The sequence below is a fragment of the Spermophilus citellus genome, assembly GCF_964194105.1.
Source record: "Spermophilus citellus genome assembly, chromosome: 10".
Lineage (NCBI taxonomy): Eukaryota > Metazoa > Chordata > Mammalia > Rodentia > Sciuridae > Spermophilus > Spermophilus citellus.
In genome coordinates this window covers 132,468,061-132,489,100 of record NC_138197.1, presented here as the reverse complement: position 1 = coordinate 132,489,100, position 21,040 = coordinate 132,468,061, and the positions used below count along the sequence as shown (strand labels likewise).

Genomic DNA, 21,040 nt, shown 5'->3' with positions numbered 1-21,040 from the left:
CACATCCCAGCCCTGTTTTGTATTTTATTTAGAGACAGGGTCTCCCTGAGCTTCTTAGCGCCTCACTTTTGCTGAGGCTGACTTTGAACTCGCCATCCTCCTGCCTCAGCCTCCCAGCTGCGGGGATCGCAGGCTGCGCCACCCCGCCTGGTTCTTCTTGCCTTTTTATGGACGTGGAAACTGAGGTTCCGGAAGGTCACGTGACACGCCCAAGTCAAACAGCCAGTGCGCTTTCAGGTCCCAGAGGCCTGTCCACCCAGCACAGTGCCCCACCTCCCTCACTCTGCCCCTGGCGCTCTAGCCAGCTACATGACCCACCAGCCTGTTGGGCTACAGGCAAAATAAAATTCCCTGGACAGGGCTCTGTACCCCCTTTCGAAATTCCTTCCCCTTTCCCCCAGGGGGTATCAGGGATTGAACCCAGAGGCCCTTGACCACTGAGCCACATCTCCAGACCCACCCACCTACCTCCTTTGTATTTTATTCAGGGACTGGGGCTCATTGAGCTACTTAGGGCGTCGCTAAGTTGCTGAGGCTGGCTTTGAACTCGTGATCCTCCCGCCTCAGCCTCCCAAGCAGCTGGGACTACCCGCGTGGCCACCAACCAAGGCGCTATTCCATGCACTGTCCTTTGTAACCTCCCCACCGCGCCCCCAGCAGAACAGTCCACTGAGGCTGCGGGAAAAAGGTGACTCCTAGTTAGGTAAGCGCAGAGGCTGAAGAGTGTCAGCTGTGTGCCAAGTTCACAGGGAGCGAAGAGGCCGGGCCACAGTCAGCCTCCACCTGCTCCAGGGACAACAGGTATCAGAGCCCCGGTGGGCTCAAACCCAGGCCCAGACATGCCTCGCTGCTCCTGATTGGCTCCCAGGGACCACACCCCCATCTCTGGGCCATTCACTGTGCCAGGGGGTGGGGCACAGTAAAGGGATCCTCCAATCAGGGCTCACCCCTGAGGTGGGTGGAGCCGGGTGGGAGGGGCTCCGGAGCCTGGGCGGCAGGGAGCGGGCAGCGCCCTGTGGACTTCGGCTTCCCGCCTGGGAAAGGGGCCGTCGCCCCTGGTCCCGGCCTGCGGTGCCACTCGGATGAGAGGTGCCGGCGCCTATGACCGTAAAGGGGCAGAACTGCGCCGCGGCAACTGGGGTTGCTTTGTGCCCAGGGAGGAGTGCGCACCTGCGCTGCAGCGTCCTCCTCCAGAGCTGCTGTCGCCTGCTTCAGAAAGTGCAGAGCAGGGACACCGGGCTGCCTCCTCGAGGCCCTGCACCCCATCAGCTGGGCAGCTGGAGGTGTCCCGAGATGGCATCCTGAGGCAGTGTCACCGTGGGCATCGCAGAGGGCACTTGGGCTGTGAAAGGCATATTGTTGACCATAGCGGCTTCGAGGGTCATGGCCCCACGGAATGTCACACTGGCACTGCTTGATGAACTTCAGCTACCAAACTTCCCAACACCCAGGCTTCCTGGCACCTCGACACTCCAGACCCCCAGCCCCTGAGTTACTTTGGCCCATTCTTGAGCTTAGCCGAGTGGATTGGGACAGCATGGCTGCAGGGCCTGGCCTGTCACCAAAAGGTCGGTCACCCGTGACCAAAAGGAGGCAGATTGAAAGCTGCTGAACCAGGCTATGTTGAGACTGGCTCTGGGCGAGACCCTGCACCCAGGCTCAGCTGGACTTGGACTTTTATGGGGCTTAGGGCAGGAAGGGAGGCTTGGGACAGGGTCCCTTGTCCTCCTGAGGTTGGCTGGGGATCTTGCTGAGCTCCATGTCCTTCCAAGGTTGGTGAGAGACCCCGCTGATTGACAGGTGGTCATCACTGCTTGTCTGTGGGCGCCTGATTGGTTGTTCTTTTGCGCATGCGGGTTGCCTGGTGCTTTGTTCCCTTAGCCACCACAAACCGACCTGACAGTCACACCATGCTTTGTCCTTGTTGACTGCAGTGTGGCCTTCCATTGTGTGGACGCTCCACAGAGTGTGCATCCTGTCCCCTGACGACTTGCGGGTCCTTTGCTCTCTGGGACCACATGGACAGCTGCTCAGGTTGCCAGCAGACCCCTGAGTGCATGGCTCTTGGGACAGCACAGGTGTGTCCTAACAAGGTGCCACAAACCCAGTGGCCTAAAGCAACACATGGTTAGCTTTCTGCCCTGGGCCAGGGCTTCCTCTGGAGACCCCGGCTGGATCCCTCTGTCCTGCCTTTCCCAGCTCTGGGAGGTGCCAGCCACGCCCCCCTCGGCAGCCGCCCTCTGCCTGGCTGCTGCCCACCTCTCCTTGACTCTGGCCCTGCCTCCCTCCTGTGGCCCAGCCACATGACCCCAGCAATCCCCATCTGGAGACCCTGAGTGTCACCCCAGCCGCAGAGCCCATTTTGATCTTTAAAGGGACAGGCACAGCTTCTGGGGATTGGGGACAGGGAGAACACTGGGTGTTGTGATGGCACCTGTGCATGTCCCTAGGGTGACAGGACAGGCACGGATTCTGCCTCAGGACTTCCTGCCAATCACTTTCACAAAGAGGCCCAGGCTGAGCCATTTGGGTCCCACTCGAGTCACGGGAGAGCTCCTGCCGCGTCCCCCCTGGGCGCTCACTGTCTTGGCCTCTCCCATGGGCACACAGGGGTGGCTCTGGGGGCCTCAGGCTCCTCTCTGCCCTTGGGCCACCTCACAGGCAGCACCACCTCCGCAGCCTCCAAGGACAGTCCTACAGGTCGCATCCTTGGGATTGCTGGGCCTTCCACCAGTTCTCAGCGTCCCCGCACCCGCTGCCTGCTCCCTTTGCAGAACACAGCTGTCCCTACCTGGGAGTCGAATTCCTGGCACATGTGGGGGAGCGCCTGGCCCTACTGTCAGGGCTGAGTGCAGGAGCTGCTGTCATCTTGTGTTGGGAGGGAGGGAGGGAGGGAGGGACGGTTGTCTGCAGCTCACCTGGCAATCACTCATGCTGGGCGGCATTCCCCTGCCTCAGCGCCCATTGTTGCAGGCTCCCCAGACCTGGAGCTTTCATTATGATTCAAATTGCCAGGTGCGCGGCTTCTCCTCCCAGGGATGCTGCAGACACCAGCCCCCTGCCTGCCAGCTGCGCAGCTCCTCTTCCCGAAGCCAGGCTCCGCCTCGCAGGATTGCCTGCCCGCTGCCCGCTAAGCCGGATAGTTCCCAGCCAGGTGGCCGTGTAGCCTGGTGCTCAGTGGCACAGACTGGATCCTGGCTCTGCCACTCACTCTGTTGTGACCCTGGACAAGCTACGCAGCCTCTCTGAGCCCCAGGGTCCCCAAGCTGTGCGGATCATGGTCCCCAGCTCCCAGGGTGGCTGAGGACACTGGGTCAGGCTGTGCCATGGGGACAAGGCTCAGAACAGTGCCTGGCTCAGAAGAAAGGCCCAGCACAGTGGCCGAACTCCCAGCCTCTGCTAGAACCAGCGACGGTCTCCCTCCTCAGCTCCCAGGGCCCCAGGTCCAGCAGGTACCCGTGCCCGGCAGTTGAGGGCCTAGCCCCTCTCCAGACGCCCCCTGCCAGGAATGTCTCGGGCCACCCACAGCCACCACTGTGACCCTCCACGTGTCCCTGACCAGGATGCTCCCTCCTCCAGGTATAGTCCTGGCTAACTCTGCTCGGGGTCAGCATCCTGGAGACTGCCCCTGACCTCCTCCCAGGCCAGGACCCTGGGGACCCTCGGGAGCCCAGACCCTGGAACATGCCACTCCTGCTTTGGGGTCCTGGTGTGGCTCCAGCTCGGCTCTCCAGGGCAGGGCGTGACTCGGTCCCAGGACCCCAGCACCCAGCCCAGGCCTGGACAGAGAGGACGTCACAGCAGCCAGTTCTGCAAGCCCAGGGGACCTGTCGGTGGCCAGTGCCTGGTCTCCACGGGGCTGGTTGACAGTGAGGGGCGTGTGACCAGCAAGGTGTTGGAGAGGACAGGAGGCCCCGCAGCAGGGCCGGAGGGCGCTCGGGTACAGAAGCCAACAGTCACTCGGGGACGTTCCCTGCTCCCGTGGGTGCTGCACGGCTGGGACAGGTCGCCATGGAAACAGAACAAAAACTGGCCTCGGCCAAGGATTCCCTCCGGAAGGCGGTGTGCTGACCGCGTCCCCAGAGCGGATGGGCGAACGCCAGGCCACATCCAGGTGGGCCAGCCGCAGCTGTTCCCAGCAGAGGGCCGTCCACAGTGGCACGAGTCCCGCTGCCCCCAGGAAGGGGTCCTGCCGGCCTAAAGTCCTGTCAGGGGGGTGCCCAAGGCCCTGAGAGGTCAGGCAGCTTGCCCAGGGTCACCAGCCCGTGAAACGCAGGACTGGGATCTGAGCAGACCCCGACTTTGAGGCCAGTGTCACCACCACTCGGTGTGCCCAGGCCTGTGGGAGTCGGCTGTGCCCAGGGGGCGCTTGGTGAGGGTGTGGGGGAGGTAAAGCAGGGTCGGGTGCCCCGGGCAGCAGGGCGAGAACTGGGGCTTCCTGCAGAGGGGCCGTCGGAGCGGAGGTCCTAATGGAGGTACCTGGGAAGAGGTCCCCAGGTCCCCGCCGAGTGCTAAAACTGCGCCTCGATGGAAACCTGAGTAAATGAGATTTTTCTAATGTCGCTGATTTTGAAATATTTCATTTGGTTCAAAATAATATGCATAAAAATGTGGATAAAAAGCATAAATGATAAGAAAGCAGCCCAGGCCCCCGCGCAGCACGGGAGCCAGGCCAAAGCCACCGAGGCCCGGCTGCCCAGAGCCCCCACCCTCTCCAACTGGCGCTCCGAGGTGCAGAGCGCGTGTCCTCTCGGGCATGACTGACTGCAGCAGCTGGTGCCCTCCAGGGAGGTCCCCGAGGAAGGCTGGGGCTGAGGCCAGCGGCGGGGCAGCCAGGAGGAGGCTCGGAGGAGTGGGGGACGCGGCCTCCCCCAGGAGGAGCCTCTTCTCCACCACGGCCGCGAGCTGAGAGGGAGGGAGACGCTCTTGCCGGGCAGGCGAGGAGGCCAGGCTGAGGCCCGACAGACCTGGCTCCCTGACAAGCCTCTCTCTTCCACCGCCCCTCAGTCCCTGGGGCTCCCTGTCCCTGCCCCTCCCAGGCCAGCGTCACTCTCCAGGGCTGTGGGCACCACCACCCAGGCCTGGGCAGATAACCCAGCTAGGCCACTTTGTCCCCTTCCCTTTCCCGCCCACGTGCCTGTGAGGCAGAGCTGGGGGTTCTCATATCGGGGCCTAAGCTAGAATCCTGACGTGGAGGCCCACACCAGAGGTCGGCAGAACCCTGAGTCATCTCCTCTGTTTTGTCACCTATGCTTCTGTTCATGCGACCCATCTAGGCCCCCATCCCTCCCTGCCACACACGATGCCCTGCGCAGGTCCCCGGAGCAGGACGCCCTGCTGGACCCTGCTGTCCCTGGGCTTCCCTGAGCCTCTCGGACTGATTCCCCCAGGGTTACCTGATTCCACGTTTCCACCTGAGAACCAGGGCAGGGTGGGCGACGGGCCCTGACCTCCTCCTGGCGTCCCCTCCACCCCCCCCACCCCCGCGGGACGTCATGCTGTTTTGCGGTGTTGAGAGCCACAGCCCCTGGCACTTTGCCAGAAGTCATGGTTGAGAGGTGACCATTAAGATGATGCTGGATTGATTCAATTGTATATTAGACCTTTACTGCCCCGTAATAGGATGGCTCTTGCTGCCTTGGCCGCCCGCTACTTTGGAGTTCCCGCTGAGTTCTTGCGGGGTTCCCAGAGTGAGTGCCTGCGCAGCCCGGGTGGAGGGAGTTCCGGTTGGTGTGGTGTACTCCTGGAGGAGCCGCGTGGGTGGCGTTCGGGAGAGTTCCTGGGGAGCGTGTGTGGAGTGCTGTGGGAGTTCGGAAATAAAGTTTGTTCCTGCTTGAGTGGCTCGTGATTTGTGCCCAGCCAGACTGCCACACCGCGGCCCAGTCCCCAGGATCGGTGGCTTTTCACACCCCAGATCTAGAAGGCTGGGCTGGTCCCACCCTCCTGGTCCACGGCTCCCGCGTCAGTGGCCACAATGGGACATCGCTGTGTACTGAGCCACCACACTGGTCACCCCACTCTCCACGCCCACTCCTGCCCCCTCCCTGGTGGGGTCTCCCGGGGTCTCCGCAGCTCTCTGCTGTCACATGGCCGCAGTGACCTCAAGGGCCTGGTTCCAGGGCCCCGCGGACGTGGACATCCCCGGAAGCCCAAGTCCTTGTTGAAAGGGACCCGCGCACGGCCTCCTGACCCCCAGCAGCGTCAAGGCTGAATCGTGGTCACGCTGCACGGCCCGGGTTCGGAGGCCCTGGGCACAGCCATGTCCAGCACATCTCCTTTCCTACGCTGGCTGGGCCACCTGCTGCCTCACGCTGCCTGTCACCCCGCGTCACGTCTGGGTGGTGGGTCCCCTGCGTCACTTGCGTGCCCACCTTTTGAATCAAGTCCTCACTGGCGCTGATGTGATGGCTGTTGGGGGACACTGTGCCGTCTTGGGAACTGCATGGTCATTTATGTGACCAACTGCTTTGGGCACAGCTTTAGGTTTTCAGGAAAATGGAGCCGAAAGCGCAGGGTTTCCTGCCTCCCCTCCCCCGCGGTTTCCATGATCACCAGCATCTCGCGTTTCTGTGGCTCCTCTGTGACAAGGTGACAGGGCACGGGTTACACCACGGCTGGGACCTGAGGGGCTCCTGCCCCCACTGCTCCTGCCGCAGCGTTCAGATCACACAGGACAGGCCAAGTCCAGGCCTGGGGTAGACAGGCTGCCTGCGCTCACGCGTGTGCTGTGTGAGCTAGGGCACCGTGCTGAGCCTCTCTGGGCCTCAGTTTCCTCCTCTGTGCAACAGGACTTACCTCGTGAGGCTCTGTTGAGGATTAAATGAGTGATCTCAATGGAGAGCTCAGAGCAGCGTCCAGCACAAAGTGGGTGCTCAGTAAGTGCTTTTGAAAGTGTGAATCTCAGGCTACATTACAGGGTTGGGGGACGGAGGAGGGACATGCTTCTCCAGCACCCCCTGCCCCCACTGCGAGTTCTCAAGGCTTGGGTGGCACAGAAAACTCAGCCCCAGAAGCCCTGCCCTGAGGATCCAACTGCACCAAGACCCGAGTGCTGAGAAAGTGAGCCCTGCATAGAGGCCCGGGGGCCGTCTAGACAGCAGGCCAGCAGGTGCAAAGGTCCTGTGGCAAGAGCACCGGAGATGCTGGGGATCCCCAAGGTGGCCCGTGTGGCTGCAGAGGGGCATAACAGGAGACCAGGTCGGAACGCAGCCAGGCAGCCCGGAGAGGTACCAAGGCCGTTAGAGGATTCTGAGCCAAAGAGACAATAAAGATTTGTTCTGAAGGTTAGGTGGCCCGGGATCAAGCTGTCCTACTGTGCTTCATCCTGCATTTCTGTGCTGAGGACCAACTGCGGGGAGGTGAGAGCAGCGAACTCGGTTGAGACTCTCCGCCCAGTCCAGGCAGGGGAGGGCGGTGGCCAGAGTGGCTCGGTTCTGGCCTGTTTTGAAATAGAGCCGAGGAGATTGGCAAAGGATCGGACCTGGCCGTGAAGGAGGGCGGGGAGCAGCGGACAGCGCCCTGGGCCGGGAGATTGGGAGGGCGGGAGGCCGGGAGGCTGGGAGGGCGGGAGGCCAGGAGGCCGGGAGGGGCGGGTTCAGGGGAATCGCAGGGGTCCACTGAGGGGACCTCTGGGGGCCGTGGGAGAATCAAGATCAGCGGGTGACAGTGATGCCACAGATCTCCACGGCAAGCCCTGGAAGGGGAGCAGAGGACACCGGTGCCCTGGGCAGGGGACAGAGTGGGTCACGGGCAGCTGCTGGGGCTGTTCCCGTCTCTGCATCTGCCCAGGTGCTTGCCCCGTGAGCCAGTCCGCGGGAGGAGGGCGCCATCCTGGGGTCGGAGGACGTGGGCACCGTCCCAGTCCTGCGCACGGGTTTCCTGCCAAAGAGAACACCCAGAAGCCTCTGCTGCTGTGGACACCATGTGCCCCGCCCGATCCTGGTGCCCTGGCGCCCTGCTGGCCTCCCCCGCGGGCTCCGATGGCGTCTCTTGCTGAGACTCTGGGTCTCGCCCACCTGCGTCTCTTCTTGGTCGCAGACTCTCCCTCCCGGGTCCCGGGTGATTTCTCTTTCCTGGGAGATGCGTCCACTTCGCGAAGGTCCTCGGATCAAGCTCAAGGGCGAGGGTCGTCCCCTGAGTTCCCTGGACTCCTGTTCTGCTCCTCTTTGTGGCTTCCTCCTCTGGACCTGGGGCACTGGTGCAGCAAAACCAGGGAGAAGCGCCCTTCCACGGAGACCTTAGCCATCCGCGCCTCTGCCCTGTGTGGGGAGCTGGGGTGGCCGCCTGGGAGCGGTGGGCGCTGGGCTGGGTCCAGGCTTGCAGGCGGAGGGGTGCCGCGGTTTGCCTGGCAGGGCCGGCAGGAGGGGGCTGGTCTAGGGTCCGGGGTTCTCCAGGGAGCAGCAGCGGGAGGTGCCCACCAGGAGATTCTGTGGGGAATGGCTCACAGTGTCACGGGGCCAAGAGCCCCAGCCCAGCCAGCTGCAAACAGAGGACAGAGGGGACGACGGTCTGGTTCCAGCTCGAGCCCAGGACTGGGAACCGGTGCTGAGGGTGTGTGTCCCCGTCCAAGCCTGAGAGCACAAGTCCCGTGTCCCAGCTCAGCATGGCCTGGGGACAAGAGCAGACTCTCTGCCCGGGTTTTCTGATCAGGCCTCCCCCGAGGAGGCCCATCCACAGGGGGAGGCCCCTGCGGTCCTCAGACTGCCCTTCAAAAGCCTCACCCAGAGACCCCCTCACCGACACACCCAGAAGGACGTTTAGTCCCACAGGTGGCACCCGGCGGCCCCTCGAGGGTCACACAAAGTGGACCACACAGCTGGAGAGGAGGGACAGAGGCAGGCAGCAGGGCTGCGAGAGCAGCGGGAGGGAGGCCGTTTGCTCCCTCTGGGTGGGGTGGGACGGGGTGCCATGTGACTGGACCCGCAGGCAGCACGGGGCTTTAGACGGGGTGTGGGAGGGGCCAGAGGGGACCCCAGGACCACAAGGTGAGCAGATGGCAGGTGGCATTGTGCCATCGAGGTCGGGACATCTGTGGGGAGGGCTCGTCCAGGGAGGAAGACGGGGACTTTGATTTGGGGAATACCGAGTCTGAGAGGTCTCTTAAATGTCCAGCTGGTGTTGTCGAGCAGACGATGTGGCTGTGACATGCAGTGTGGGTGGAGTTGGAGGCCAGACAGCGTCAACAGATGGTACTCATGGCCGGGGGAGGAGGTGCCATCTCAGGATGAGTAGAGATGACCGGGGAAGAGGCTGCTGGGAGGTGGGGCAGGACCAGCAGAGGGACTGGCAGACCAGGCAGGGAGTAGGGGAGGGGCCAGGAGAGAGGCTGAGCCTCCAGGACACGAGATGGACCACTCGAGTCAATGGTCTGAGAGGACGGGTGGAGTGGACCGAGACCTGACCACTGGCTTTAGCAGCATGGAGGTTGTTGGTGACCTTGACAAGGGCAAATTCTGTGAGTGGTTGGAGCCTTTTGAAGAGGTTACGGTAGAGTGGGAAGTGGAGCAGGAGAGCAAAGGTACAGACGGTCCTTCCAACGTGTGTCTCCCCTCTTAGCCTTCTATCATTGGATTTACCAAGAGTTAACATGATTCATTGTTTGCCAAAGAGCCAGCAGCTGGATTTATTAGTTCCCTTTTTTTCCTTTTCGGTTTTTAACTCCATTTCAGTTTTAATTTATTTATTGCTTTCTTATATCTATATTGGGTTTATTTTGTCTTCCTTTTCTGGCTTTTTGAAATGGATGATTAATTCATGCATTCTTGTGTATTAATAAAAATCATTATATTTTTTAAGGCTATGAATTTTCCTCTGAGCATTGCTTTGGCTGCATCACCAGTTTCTGAAAATTTTTTTTATTCCTAAAAATGGTTTTTGAATTTTTGTTTTGAAAAGTTTAATTGTTATTGTCTAAATATTTTGTAATTTTTATTTATTCATTTATTTTGCTCCCTTTGATTCAACAGTTATTTAAAAGAGTTTACATACTTCTTGATGCTACAGTTTTGTGTGTGTGTGTGTGTGTGTGTGTGTGTGTGTGTGTGAGTTTGTGGTTAGTATTCTCAAATTCTATTATACGGTAATAGAGAATGTCATTCTGTTTCTACTTTTGAAAATTTAGGCCTGATAGTCCCTTTTTGTGTGTACATTTTCAAAAGCATTTTTATAAATATCACATTGTCTTCTACACCCACCCCCAGACACAGACACAGACACACACACACACACACACACACACACAGTCATGGGCTTCCCATATTCTTACTGGTTTCTACCCCTTCGTCTGTAGTGGGCTGAGGAGGTGAGTGAAGACACAAGGCTGCAGCACACTCTGCCCTTTCTTCCTCCATCCCCAGCGGTCCTTGCTGTGACTCATGAAGCTCCGTCACTGCGGTCAGCTCTTCCTGACGACCTTCATCCTGGATCCGCTCACAGAGCCTTCCTTCCTCTCTTTGCTCTTTCTTGCCCAGCTTCAGCTTCCCTCACCCCAAAGCCAGAGCCCCTGGTTTCCTGGGCTGCATCCGTTTGCTGTGTTTTTGCCCGTTTTAGCATTCAGCCATTTTTAACCACAGGTTCCGTGGCCCTGAGTCCCGACCTCTCTGAGTCGCTCTGTCCCAGGTACCTTGTGTGTTCAGTCTGAGGGCCCTCTCTTTAGCCAGTGTGTGTGGCTCGTTGACATCCACTGACGGGGCGGACGCGCTGGGTCTTCCTTCTCTCATCCTAGTCCATGAAGGGCCTCCTGCTTTGATAACTCCTGTGGGGGTGCCGACCTCCCCACATGTCCTGCTTTCTTTGTTTTACTTTTTGTATATAAGCCTTCAGATAATTTGGAAAGCTGTGTTTTCGAGTCCGTGGCCACCTTCGTGATCACAACGTGACACCATATACTTAGAATCCATTTTTCTTAGGCAGGACTCATTTTCTCCCTGTTAGGGAGAAGGTCAGAATCCAGAATTCTCTGCTTCCCTCCCTTTTGCTCGCAGCAGTTTATTTTAGTTGATCACTTTCTGTTCACCTTGATGCCTCTGACTTCACCTCAGTTTCTGAGTAATCAGACTATAATTGAATGAGTCGCAGTTGTCGGTATCGCCCCCCGTCTCACCTCCGTCCGTCCCACGTCAGTTCTTTACTTTCTTTTTCGTCTCTCTGTAATAACCCCCACCCCGGATTTCTTTCAGATGTGGCCCTAGAGGTAAAGAGACTCTGTGCTCATTGCCAGGGGTTTTTCTCAAGAGTGACCCCATTGCCCCTCGGTTTGCCTGAGTGTCCACTGGTAGGGTATTTAAGCAGGGCTCGTGGGAATTATAATCTTCAATATGTTCAACAGGTTTTTGTTGATTTCATGATCACAAGATGGTTTATCAGGGCTTTAAACTCTTGGCACATTCACTCATTCAACAAATATGGATTGGGGCTGGGGATGTGGCTCAAGCGGTAGCGCGCTCGCCTGGCATGCGTGTGGCCCGGGTTCGATCCTCAGCACCACATACCAACAAAGATGTTGTGTTTGCTGAAAAAACTAAAAGATAAATATTAAAAAAATGTTTAAAAAATATGGATTAAGTCCCTACTGTGCGCCAGCTAGCCCCTGGCGATATGGCGATAAGCAAAGCCTGCAATCACCGTGGTCCTCTGTAGCCCAGCGGACTTCCGCTACAGGGCGTGGGCTGCCGCGTGACCACCTCATCTGCCAAGGACAGACTGGTGACTGCGGCTGCTCCTCCGTGGGCAGAGACGGGATCGTGGCTCCTCCACAGGTGGGTGGTCTTCTGCTTCTCGTTGTGTTGCTCACGACAACTCTCCTGTCAAAGCTGAACGTGTCCCCACAGGCGGTCTCCACGCTCCTGCCCCTGCCCGCTGGTCTCCAGCCATCCAGGTGTTTCGGGGGCACCTGCATGTCCTCCCCATGACTTTGTAGGACAGGGGCATGTTCAGTGGAGTGACTCTGAGATACGTAATGGGTTTTGTCATCTTGCAGATGGCATCTGTATGTGTTTCTAATATTTCCAGTTTGTGATGGCAACGGGGACTGGGAAATTTGTCATCCAGCCAGAGCAGTTTTGAGGGCCGCGGGGGAACAATATTAAAAATCTTGTCAGCACAACCTGTGTTAACTGAGACTGTGCCCAGACAAGACGGCCCACGGTGACCTGGCGTCTCGCAGATGGGACTCACCCCTTTACATCTGCTCCGTCGTTCTGACAGACGTCCTGTTAGTCTGTTAGAGCTTCTAGGTGCTTGTCTTCAGTTCACTGCGATCCTGGTTCTGTTCCAATCCTGTATCTGCATTTTTCTTCTCTTATTGCATGGGTTAGGGCACAAGTGCTGTCCAGAGCCACAGGGACAGCACATGTTTTGTCTTGCTCCCAGAATCATAGTCACATGATTCACCAAGTCCAGAGGACACAACCTGGCCTTTTCTGTCCGAGACCCCAGACAAATGACCCCAGCAAGTTCCCATGGAAGAGACACTAGGTGATACTTTGTTTCCTTCTATTTTCTCAGAAAACCTTTTTGCCGTGCCTCAGGATGGGGGAGGTGACACCCGAAGCACCTGGTGCAGCCTCCAAGGACAACCCGGACAGAGACGCCAAGAGGAGCCCAGGCGGAGGCAGCGGCAGAGGAGGAGACACCGTCTGTGCCCGGAACCCCCCTCCACGGACTTCTAGCATCAGGAGCAAACTCAGGGCTGGGGGCCGGGGTGCAGGGGAGGGTCCTGGGCCACCCGTCCGCAAGCAATAGTTCTCCTTTGGGCTGGTGGCTTCCGAGGGTGACTCGTTGTGGACTCGGGTGACAAACACAGAGTGACCCTGGCCGACTTGAGCCAGAAGGGTTCCAGCTGGTGGGTCCCACCCGGGGTCCACGCACCGAGGCCTCCCTCACCTCTGCCCCCTCCTGTAGTGGCCCGGGGCCTGTGGTGTCCGAGTATCGGGTGTGAGTGTGAGTGTGTGCGTGTGTGTGATTCAGGGTGTGTGTGTGTTTGTTCGTTTGGTTAGTTCTTACTGCGGTCCCCCTGCAAGTCCTCTGATGGGCACAGGTCACCACGTGGCTGGGGTCCTGCCAGTGTCCTCGTCTAGGGCCTGGGCTTCTTGTTGCAGTCAGCAGCAGGGTCCAGCTGGAGCTGGCCATGTGTGAGGCCAGCCTCAGTGCCTCAGGGGCCCTGGGGACTGGACAGTGCCAGCAGGTGGTTCTTAGGGACTCGTCCCCACCACGGAATGGTAGGAGCACGCCCCAGCTGGCCGGGTGGAGGCCGCCCACTGCCACACACAGGAGCAGCTCGAGTGGGCAGGCTGCCGGGGCCACGTGGCCAGCAGGAGGTCAGCCCTCAGGTGCAGAGACCCAAAGTGCTCCACAGCCCTGGCCCCGAGCGCCTCCCCCACGGCTGCCCAGGGTCTCAGTGCTCAGCACGTCCAGGTTAAGTGCCTGCCCTGTGCTGGACCCTGTGCCGGGCAGTGATGGGACCAGAGGTGAGTCAGGCCTGGGGTCTGAGAAACTCGCTGATCTTTGCCAGACAGGGTGACGAGGCCAATGGAAAACCAGAGCGGAAGGATCTAGAAGGTTCTAGAAATCCCTCCACCTTAAGTTGGGACTTCCATGTAAACCTGTAACCTTTGCCCATAGAGCTCACCCTCACTACCCCCTGCCCTGCTGCTGCCCCGGGCACACAGGGAAGAACAACGGGGGGACAATCCCGTCAGTCCCCAGGGCGGGCTGCAGTGTAGACGCGCTCCCTCCACAGTGTTAGGCCAAACTCTCCCACCTCTCAGCTCGGTGGCCCTGCTCAATAAACCTGTGTCCCTCCTGCGCCCGCCGCCTCATTTCGTCGGCCCCACTGCTCGCACACCATCCCGCTCAGCGGAGAGCAGCGCCCCCAGGCCCCCAGGCTGGCAGTGCCGGGCTAGCAGGCAGGAGGGCGGCCGTGGTGGGGACCTGCCGAGGAGTCCGTCCATCCAAGGGACAAGGGAGGAGGCTCTGTGGAGCTGGGCAGCTGGGGCGTCTCAGCCTGGACCCGCGGGACAGACCTCGTGGGAGTTCAAGATGACAAAGGGACGCAGGAGCCGAGGCTGGTCCTCCTGGGCAGCGGGTGGCTCTGGCTCCAGCCCAGCCAGACGCTCCCCCGGGCCAGCAGGACGGGGTGCGGGTGGCCACGCCCTGCCCACACTGGGAGGGCACCTGAGGGCCCTGTGACCGCCCCGACGACCCTCATCCCACCGCCTGTCCTTTCCACGGCTGGGCTGAGTCCCCACTCGGGGCCCTGCTGGAGCTCACGCCATACGCAGGGACGAGGCGTCCAGAGCGGCAGGCGGAGACGTTTTGGAGGCTCATTTTAATTTTTCAACCTGGCCGATGGGTCCCCACCAAGGAAGAGCCTGTGGGAGCAAATCTGCAGCTCCCAAGCCCCAGGAGGCCGAGCGGCCCTTGGTGGGTACCCCACCCAGGGAGGCCAGGAGAGGAGGGTGGACACACCTGCCCAGTGCCAGGGTCTTCCTGGCCCCCAGGCACCATCGGACGGTCAGGGCCGAGAGTGGGCGGCGTTCCCCACAGGAAGCCCACCTGCAGGCCTGCAAGTCAGGCGCCACCCAGGCCCCAGCCCGCCCGCCACCTGGGTGTGTGCAGTGGCACTCGGGTGGACACGCACAACCCAGGCTGGTGGCCTGAAACTCGAATGCCAACATCGAGCAGCCGAAGGGACCAGGACCATCCTGGGAAATCCCAGCTCAGGCGGGCAGTCACCCACCTACTCCACAGACGTCCACAGTGCGCTGGCCACGTGCCTGGGCCTCTAAACAGTGCCCACCTGGGAACCGTTCAAGGTGGTGGGAGACCCACCAGGGCCATCGGGGGGATGGGGCATGAGGCTGAGGGGCCGGGTCCACTCCACACAGCAGGAAACTCCAGGGCACGTGGCTGTGGGACGGACGGGAAGGTCCTCTCTGTCCTGTGTACGCTGACCTCACGGAGCAGGAGTGAGGTTCCAAGGGCTGAGAGGCAGAAAACCGAAGTCCAGTGGTGTTCCTAGTCACACCAACCCGATGCCACCAGACCCTGCTGGGCACCGACCACCCCGTGCTTTCCTCTTCCCTGACCGCAGTGCTGCCCGTCGGTTCTAGAACAGCAGAGTCGCGCCGGCTGCCCCGGAGCTCAACTTTGCTGTGACGTTTCCAGGTGCTCTCAGGAGCCCACTCCTGTGTGGCTGGTCACTCACCCTCTGTGGGCAGGTCGGAGGACTAGGGCCAGGGCCTCCATCAGACGGAGAGGAATGGGGACCAGTCACACGAGTCCTTCCACCCTGCAGACCTCAGGGGTCTCTGGGTCAGGGCAGGTAGAGCGGCCAGGTGGGGCCACCTCGGGTCAGGGCAGAACACAGGCCGCAGCAGGCCCAGGCCTTCGGAGGACGGAGCATGCGAGGGCAGGTCAGGGACGATTGCCGTGGATGCCACGTGGTCAGTGGCCCTGGTTAATCCACATGACCAGCTGGCGCCCTGCGCGGGGACCTCTGCCGTGGTCCGAATGCACAGGCCAAAGTTCACGTCCGACACTTCACCCCCAGGTTCACACGGTGATGTCACTTGATGACAGCTGCTGGTGGGGCCCTTGGGAGGCGATGGGAGGACGTGTTGAGGGCAGGCCCTGGGCTGGCATTAGGGACTTCAAAGGAAGAGGAACCCCAGCCGGCCACCTGCTCTGTCACCACAAGTCCCCCGCCAGATGCACACTCTCGAGGCCCAGCCTCCAGAATCGCAGCCCAGCAGACCCCACTCCTGAAGACTCACCGCTCTGGGGTCTTCACTGGAAACAGGCCCAGCCAGGCCCCTCCTGGGGGTGCAGTTCTGAACCTGACCCAGAAGACGGTTCTGAACCCTCAGCCCTGACCCCAGCCTTGGCACACGAGGCCACCTACGCCTGACTGGGTGTCCCCATGGGCTGCAAGCCCTGGGAGCCCCGTGCCTCCCTTAGTGGTGCCCATGGGTCACTCTGGACCCTCTCTGGCCAGGGCAGGGCCGCTCCCAAGTGCAGGACCAGGTCCTGCCCCCCGACCTCCCTGCCCTCCCCAAGGAACTTGAGTCTGCTCTCCGGGCCCTTGGGGTCCTGCCCCTCAGCAGCCGCCTTCCCCCGACCCCCAGCTTTAGGGCCGGAGCAGAGAAGGACGGCGAGAGGGCAGGGGGAGGAGGGCAGAGGGAGGAGGGCGGGGGGAGGAGGGCGGGGGGAGGAGGGCGGGGGGAGGAGGGCGGGGGGAGGAGCGCTGGTCTTGCGTGGAGCACTTCCTGGGGCACAGAGAGCTTCCTCCACGAGCCCGAGGGTCTTCTCATGCCCAGCCCCTGGCAGAGCCCAGACCAGGACACGGCACTCACATGTGCACACACATACACATGCACACGCACATACGTACCCACACGCGCACACACACGTGCACACACATACACATGCACACTCACACACGCGTGCACACGTATACACACACACTCACACACACATACACACGGGCACACAGGCACGCACACTCACACACGCGTGCACACATATATACACACACTCACACATGCGTGCACACACATACACACGCACACTCACACACGCGTGCACACGTATACACACGCACACTCACACACTCACACCGCTCCCCAGCAGAGCCGCCTTCCTCAGTGAACACTGCTCCTGAAAGGCCGAGGACCCCCCCAGTGGCCCTCATACTGGGGACAGTGTCGATTCTGGCCCCTGCTATCAAGAGTGAGGACCTAGTAGGGGGCTTGGCTTTGGGGGCCTCAGGCCTGGAGTCCACCTAAGTGACGGAACTTGACCGCGTGGGCAGAGGGCAGGGGGCAGGGAGACATCACTGATCCGTCTCTGCCACGTCGGACGTGGCCCTGAAAGGAGAACTGGATGAGCCGATCAGCTGAGCTCCTTACAGGAAACAGGCCTCCTGTAAGACGCAGACAGGCAGGAGCGGAAGTCACACTGCGAAAACGCACAGCGGACAGGGGACCCCGGCTCAGAACACACAGAACCCCAACTCCACAGAAAGGACCCGAACCACCGGATTCAAAATGGGCCTAGGACCCTCGCAGGCATCTCAGGGGAGACACGCCAATGGCAACGCGGCCGTCCACCAGCGGCTCCAAGAGACACGGTCCTTAAAAAATACAGAGCAGGTCACACCAGATACAAGGCCAGGACGTCACCCTCGCCCTCTTATCAGGGCAGGGCCGGAAGCGCTAGCCAGTGGGAGCAGGGGGGGCAGGAAAGGCGAGGACTTCAATGTGAACGGGTGGACCCTCCTCTGGGCACATGGCAGGGTCACCTAGGAATCCTCTGGATCTGTTCTTTTTCTAGATTGTCTTGGTACCCTGGGCCCCGTGCATGTCTACATGAATTTTAGGATTAAGTTGTCAATTTCTGCAAAGAACCAGCGGGGCTTTTGGTAGGGTAGGGATGCTGTTGAATCTGCAGACCAACCTGGGGAGGACGTTCCCTCCGCCCACTGTCTTCCCGTCCATGAGCACGGGTTTCCTTCCAGGTATTGGGCCTTGCTTCATGTCTCTCAGCGGTGTCTTTCAGAGCAGATGCCTGACACTTCTTTTGTAAAGACAGACCACAGATAAGCACTTGAAATAATACTTAACATCATGCCCACTGGGCAAGTCCAAATTAAAACCACAGCGTCGATGCCTACCTAATACAGCAGCAGAAATTTTAAAATAATGATAATAAATGCTAGGAATATGGAGAAATTGGATTACACATACATGGCTGGTGGGAATGTAAAATGGTCTAGCCACTGCAGAAAATGATTTTACATTTTCTTTAGAAACAGAATGTACAACTACCATTTAACCCAGAAATAACACTCCTAGGCATTTACCACAGACAAATTAAAACTAGTATCGTGACTGCTCACAGGAGCTTTATTCCAAAGCACTCTAAACTGGAAATAACCCAGATGCCCTTCTACAGGTAAGGGACTAATAAAACTAGGGGGTACATCCACACAAGGGAATAGTAGGCAGCAATAAAAAATGAACAATTGGTACATGCAACCATCTGAGAATTACGCTTAGTGAAAAAGTCAACCCCCAAGATTACACACTGTGATTCATTTATATACCATGCCTGAAACGATGCAATATTACAAACGACTGGCATATTAATGACTGTCAGGGCTGAGGAGGGGTGGAGCAGGAGGAAAGTGGATTTGACTCTGTATTAGCCGGGTTCTCTAGAGGAACAGAATCCACAGAAGTATAATTATAAAAGGGGGATTTGTTAGGTTGGCTCATGTGACCAGAAGCTGGATAGTCCACCATGGCTGTCCGCAGGTGGAGAGCTGGAAGAACCCAGTAGCTGCACCGTGCAAGAGGCTGAAGCCCCAGTATAAGAGGGATCAGGGGTGCTACCCCAGTCTGAGACCAAAGTCTTCTGGAGAATTACTATCACAGTCTGCTTTGGAAGAGAAGAAACCAGAATCTGATATCCTCAGAGGATCACAGCAGCAACCAAGAACCGGCTCCAGAAGAATCCAGCTGGCTTCTGTGCTTCCCAGTCTTCCAGCTTTATCCCACCCAAGGCATCATCCTATTGGGTGGTGCTGCCCACGCCTGGGGAGGGTCTCCATTCCAGTTGGCCGTCCCACATGCCAATCCTTCCTAGCCACGCCCTCACAGACACACCCACGATCCTCTTAATCCACATTGTCTCTTGATCCAATCAGGCCGACAATTCAAAGGGAAATGGGTGATTTTTTCAGTAATGAGAAATCTTCTTTGTCTTAATTGTAGTGCAATATAATTTTGCAGGGTGTTTTCACGGGAAACAGAACAAGGAAATTCCTCCGCGTTGCTGCTTACAGCTGCGTGTGACATTCAATTACCACAAAGGGAAGAGGTGTCACTTTTAAAAGTAGATTAGAAACAGTTGAAGGGAGAATCAATGAACCTGAAGACATGTCTGAAGAATGTAATTGAAATCAAATCAAACCACGACTGGTTTGGAATATAAGAAATATAAATTGCCTAAAGTCCGAGAAGAGATCACCATCCGAATGCAGAACCGAGAGAGAAAACGGTGGGAAACACTGCAGAGCACCAGACAGAGGAGAGGCAGACCTGAGGGTGACCCTCGTACCAGGACAGTGGTGAGGAGGACCGACGTGACCCTGAAGACCTGAAAGGCCTAGAAGTTTCCACAACACATGAAAGACAACAAGCCACAGATGCGACAAGTCCCACCAAGCTGAGGCAGAAGCAAAGAGAAAGTAGTAAAGCACCCAGAAAAGGGAAGGGGCTGTGGACGGCCTCCAGGGGAGCACACCGGCCCACCCACTGCCCTGGACGCAGCGCACACAGGGAGGATGTGGCGCATCTGTCCTAAACCCTGCAAAGACCTATTCCAAGAATGAAGGTAAGCGGGGTGGGTGGGGTAATCCCAGTGACTCCGGAGGCCGAGGCAGGAGGACCGCAAGTTCAAGGCCAGGCTCAGCAACTCAGAGAGGTCCTTAGCAACTTAGTGAGACCCAGTCTCACAACAGAAAATGAAAAGGGCTGGGGATGTGGCTCCGTGGTCAAGCACCTCTGCGTTCTATCCCTGGTACTAAAGAAGAAGGAGGTGAAGGAGAAGAATACATATTGTAAGAAGAACTACGTGTCTTTCATAAAAGACAAAACTTGACAGGACATTCTTGACCATAAGATAGAAATCTACGAAGAATAAAATAGGTGCAACAAGAAAATTCCCTCTGGCTTGGAACATAAGAAATATACATAGCTAAAGTCCAAGAAGAGATCAGGATGGAAATTAGGAACCGTTGGAGCGTAAGGAAATCAGGCAGACGACGCTCCTGTGATGTGGTCCCTAGAGCTAGAGGGGACAGCGGTGACCAGGGACTCCCAGGCCTGGAGAGGGACAGGGCCTGCGCCGGGGTGGGGGAGTGTGGGCGCGGACGTGGGTCCTCCCCAGAGTGACACAGTGGAACTGGCTGCAAGCTAATGAGCAAGCCCTGCTTCTCGCAGATTAAAAATAGACGCGGAGCACACAGCACCTGGGGGGGGGGGACAATGACCAATGCAGACCCAAGCAGAGGAGGGGAGCGGAGGGGAATAACACGGCCGGCAGACCCTCCAAAACTCATGAAGATGGAAACAGAGACACAAAGCGCCCGGTCTCCGGGCTGGGCGGTGGCGGCAGAGCGCTCCCGGGTACGTGTGAGCCTTGTCCTCGGTGCCACATGAAAATAAAAAACAAAGGTGCTGAGTCCGGCTACAACTAAAAGCCGACTTTAAAAAGTGTCCAGTGTCAGAAGTTAAAAGAAGAGCGTCTCCACCTCCAGCCAACAAGAGAGACCAGGCTCGGGGCTCCCACCTTGGAACCCAAGTCCAGTACACAGTGTGCCGAGGGGACACAGGAGGGGACCAGTCATGAACGAGGAGCCCTCCTGAATGGGATCAGCGACCCCATGAGAGCAGGCGTGACCCAGCCGGGCCCCTGTCCCTCCCTCTCTTCTGTCACCTGGGGACTCAGCCCTTGTCCTTTGCCCACCTAAACTAAAAGCAGGCTTTAAAAAGTTCCCTATGTGAACACGGTCACCCGGGAGGATGCAGCACCTTGCGCCACCTTGGAGGCAGAGACAGCCCCCACTGGCCACCGGCCACTGTGCCTGCTGCACCTTGACCTTGGGCCGCAGCCTCCGGACTGGGAGGATCAGATCCCTGGGGCCTGTGAACTCCGCAGTCAGAGGCGGTGGTCAGCGCAGCCTGAACAGGACTGTGGGGCGCGGGGGGCGGGGGGGGGGGACACTGTATCTAAAATGTGGAAATTGAAAAAGGAGATAATTTCCTTAAAACCACAAATTGTCAAAACTGATCCTGGGAGAAGAGGATTTCGAAGATTCTTATGAAAATGAAATAAGTTAAATTTGTAACCAAGTATTTCCCACTAAGACAATCCCGAGTCTTCGAATCCAGGCGAACACGGAGGGAGAGACGCTGCCACCCGACACGGGCCGTTGGGCAAGGCAGAGGGACACGGAGGAGCGGAAGGGTATTCAAGG

The 21,040-nt window shown here is 58.6% G+C and overlaps 2 protein-coding genes across 2 annotated transcripts in view; one reads left to right on the top strand and one right to left on the bottom strand.

Annotated features, from left to right (window-relative positions):
- Positions 1 to 13,803, top strand: part of SHISAL1 (shisa like 1) — a gene marked incomplete at its 3' end in the record, with an annotated part of 98,224 nt that extends 84,421 nt beyond the window's left edge. The window contains exon 5 of the mRNA XM_081311842.1: positions 12,505 to 13,803. Within this exon, the coding sequence (XP_081167968.1) occupies position 12,505 (1 nt within the window). The remainder of the gene's footprint in view (positions 1 to 12,504) is intronic.
- PARVG (parvin gamma) overlaps positions 1 to 21,040 on the bottom strand; it is a 124,635-nt gene that overhangs the window by 64,729 nt on the left and 38,866 nt on the right. The window lies entirely within an intron of this gene.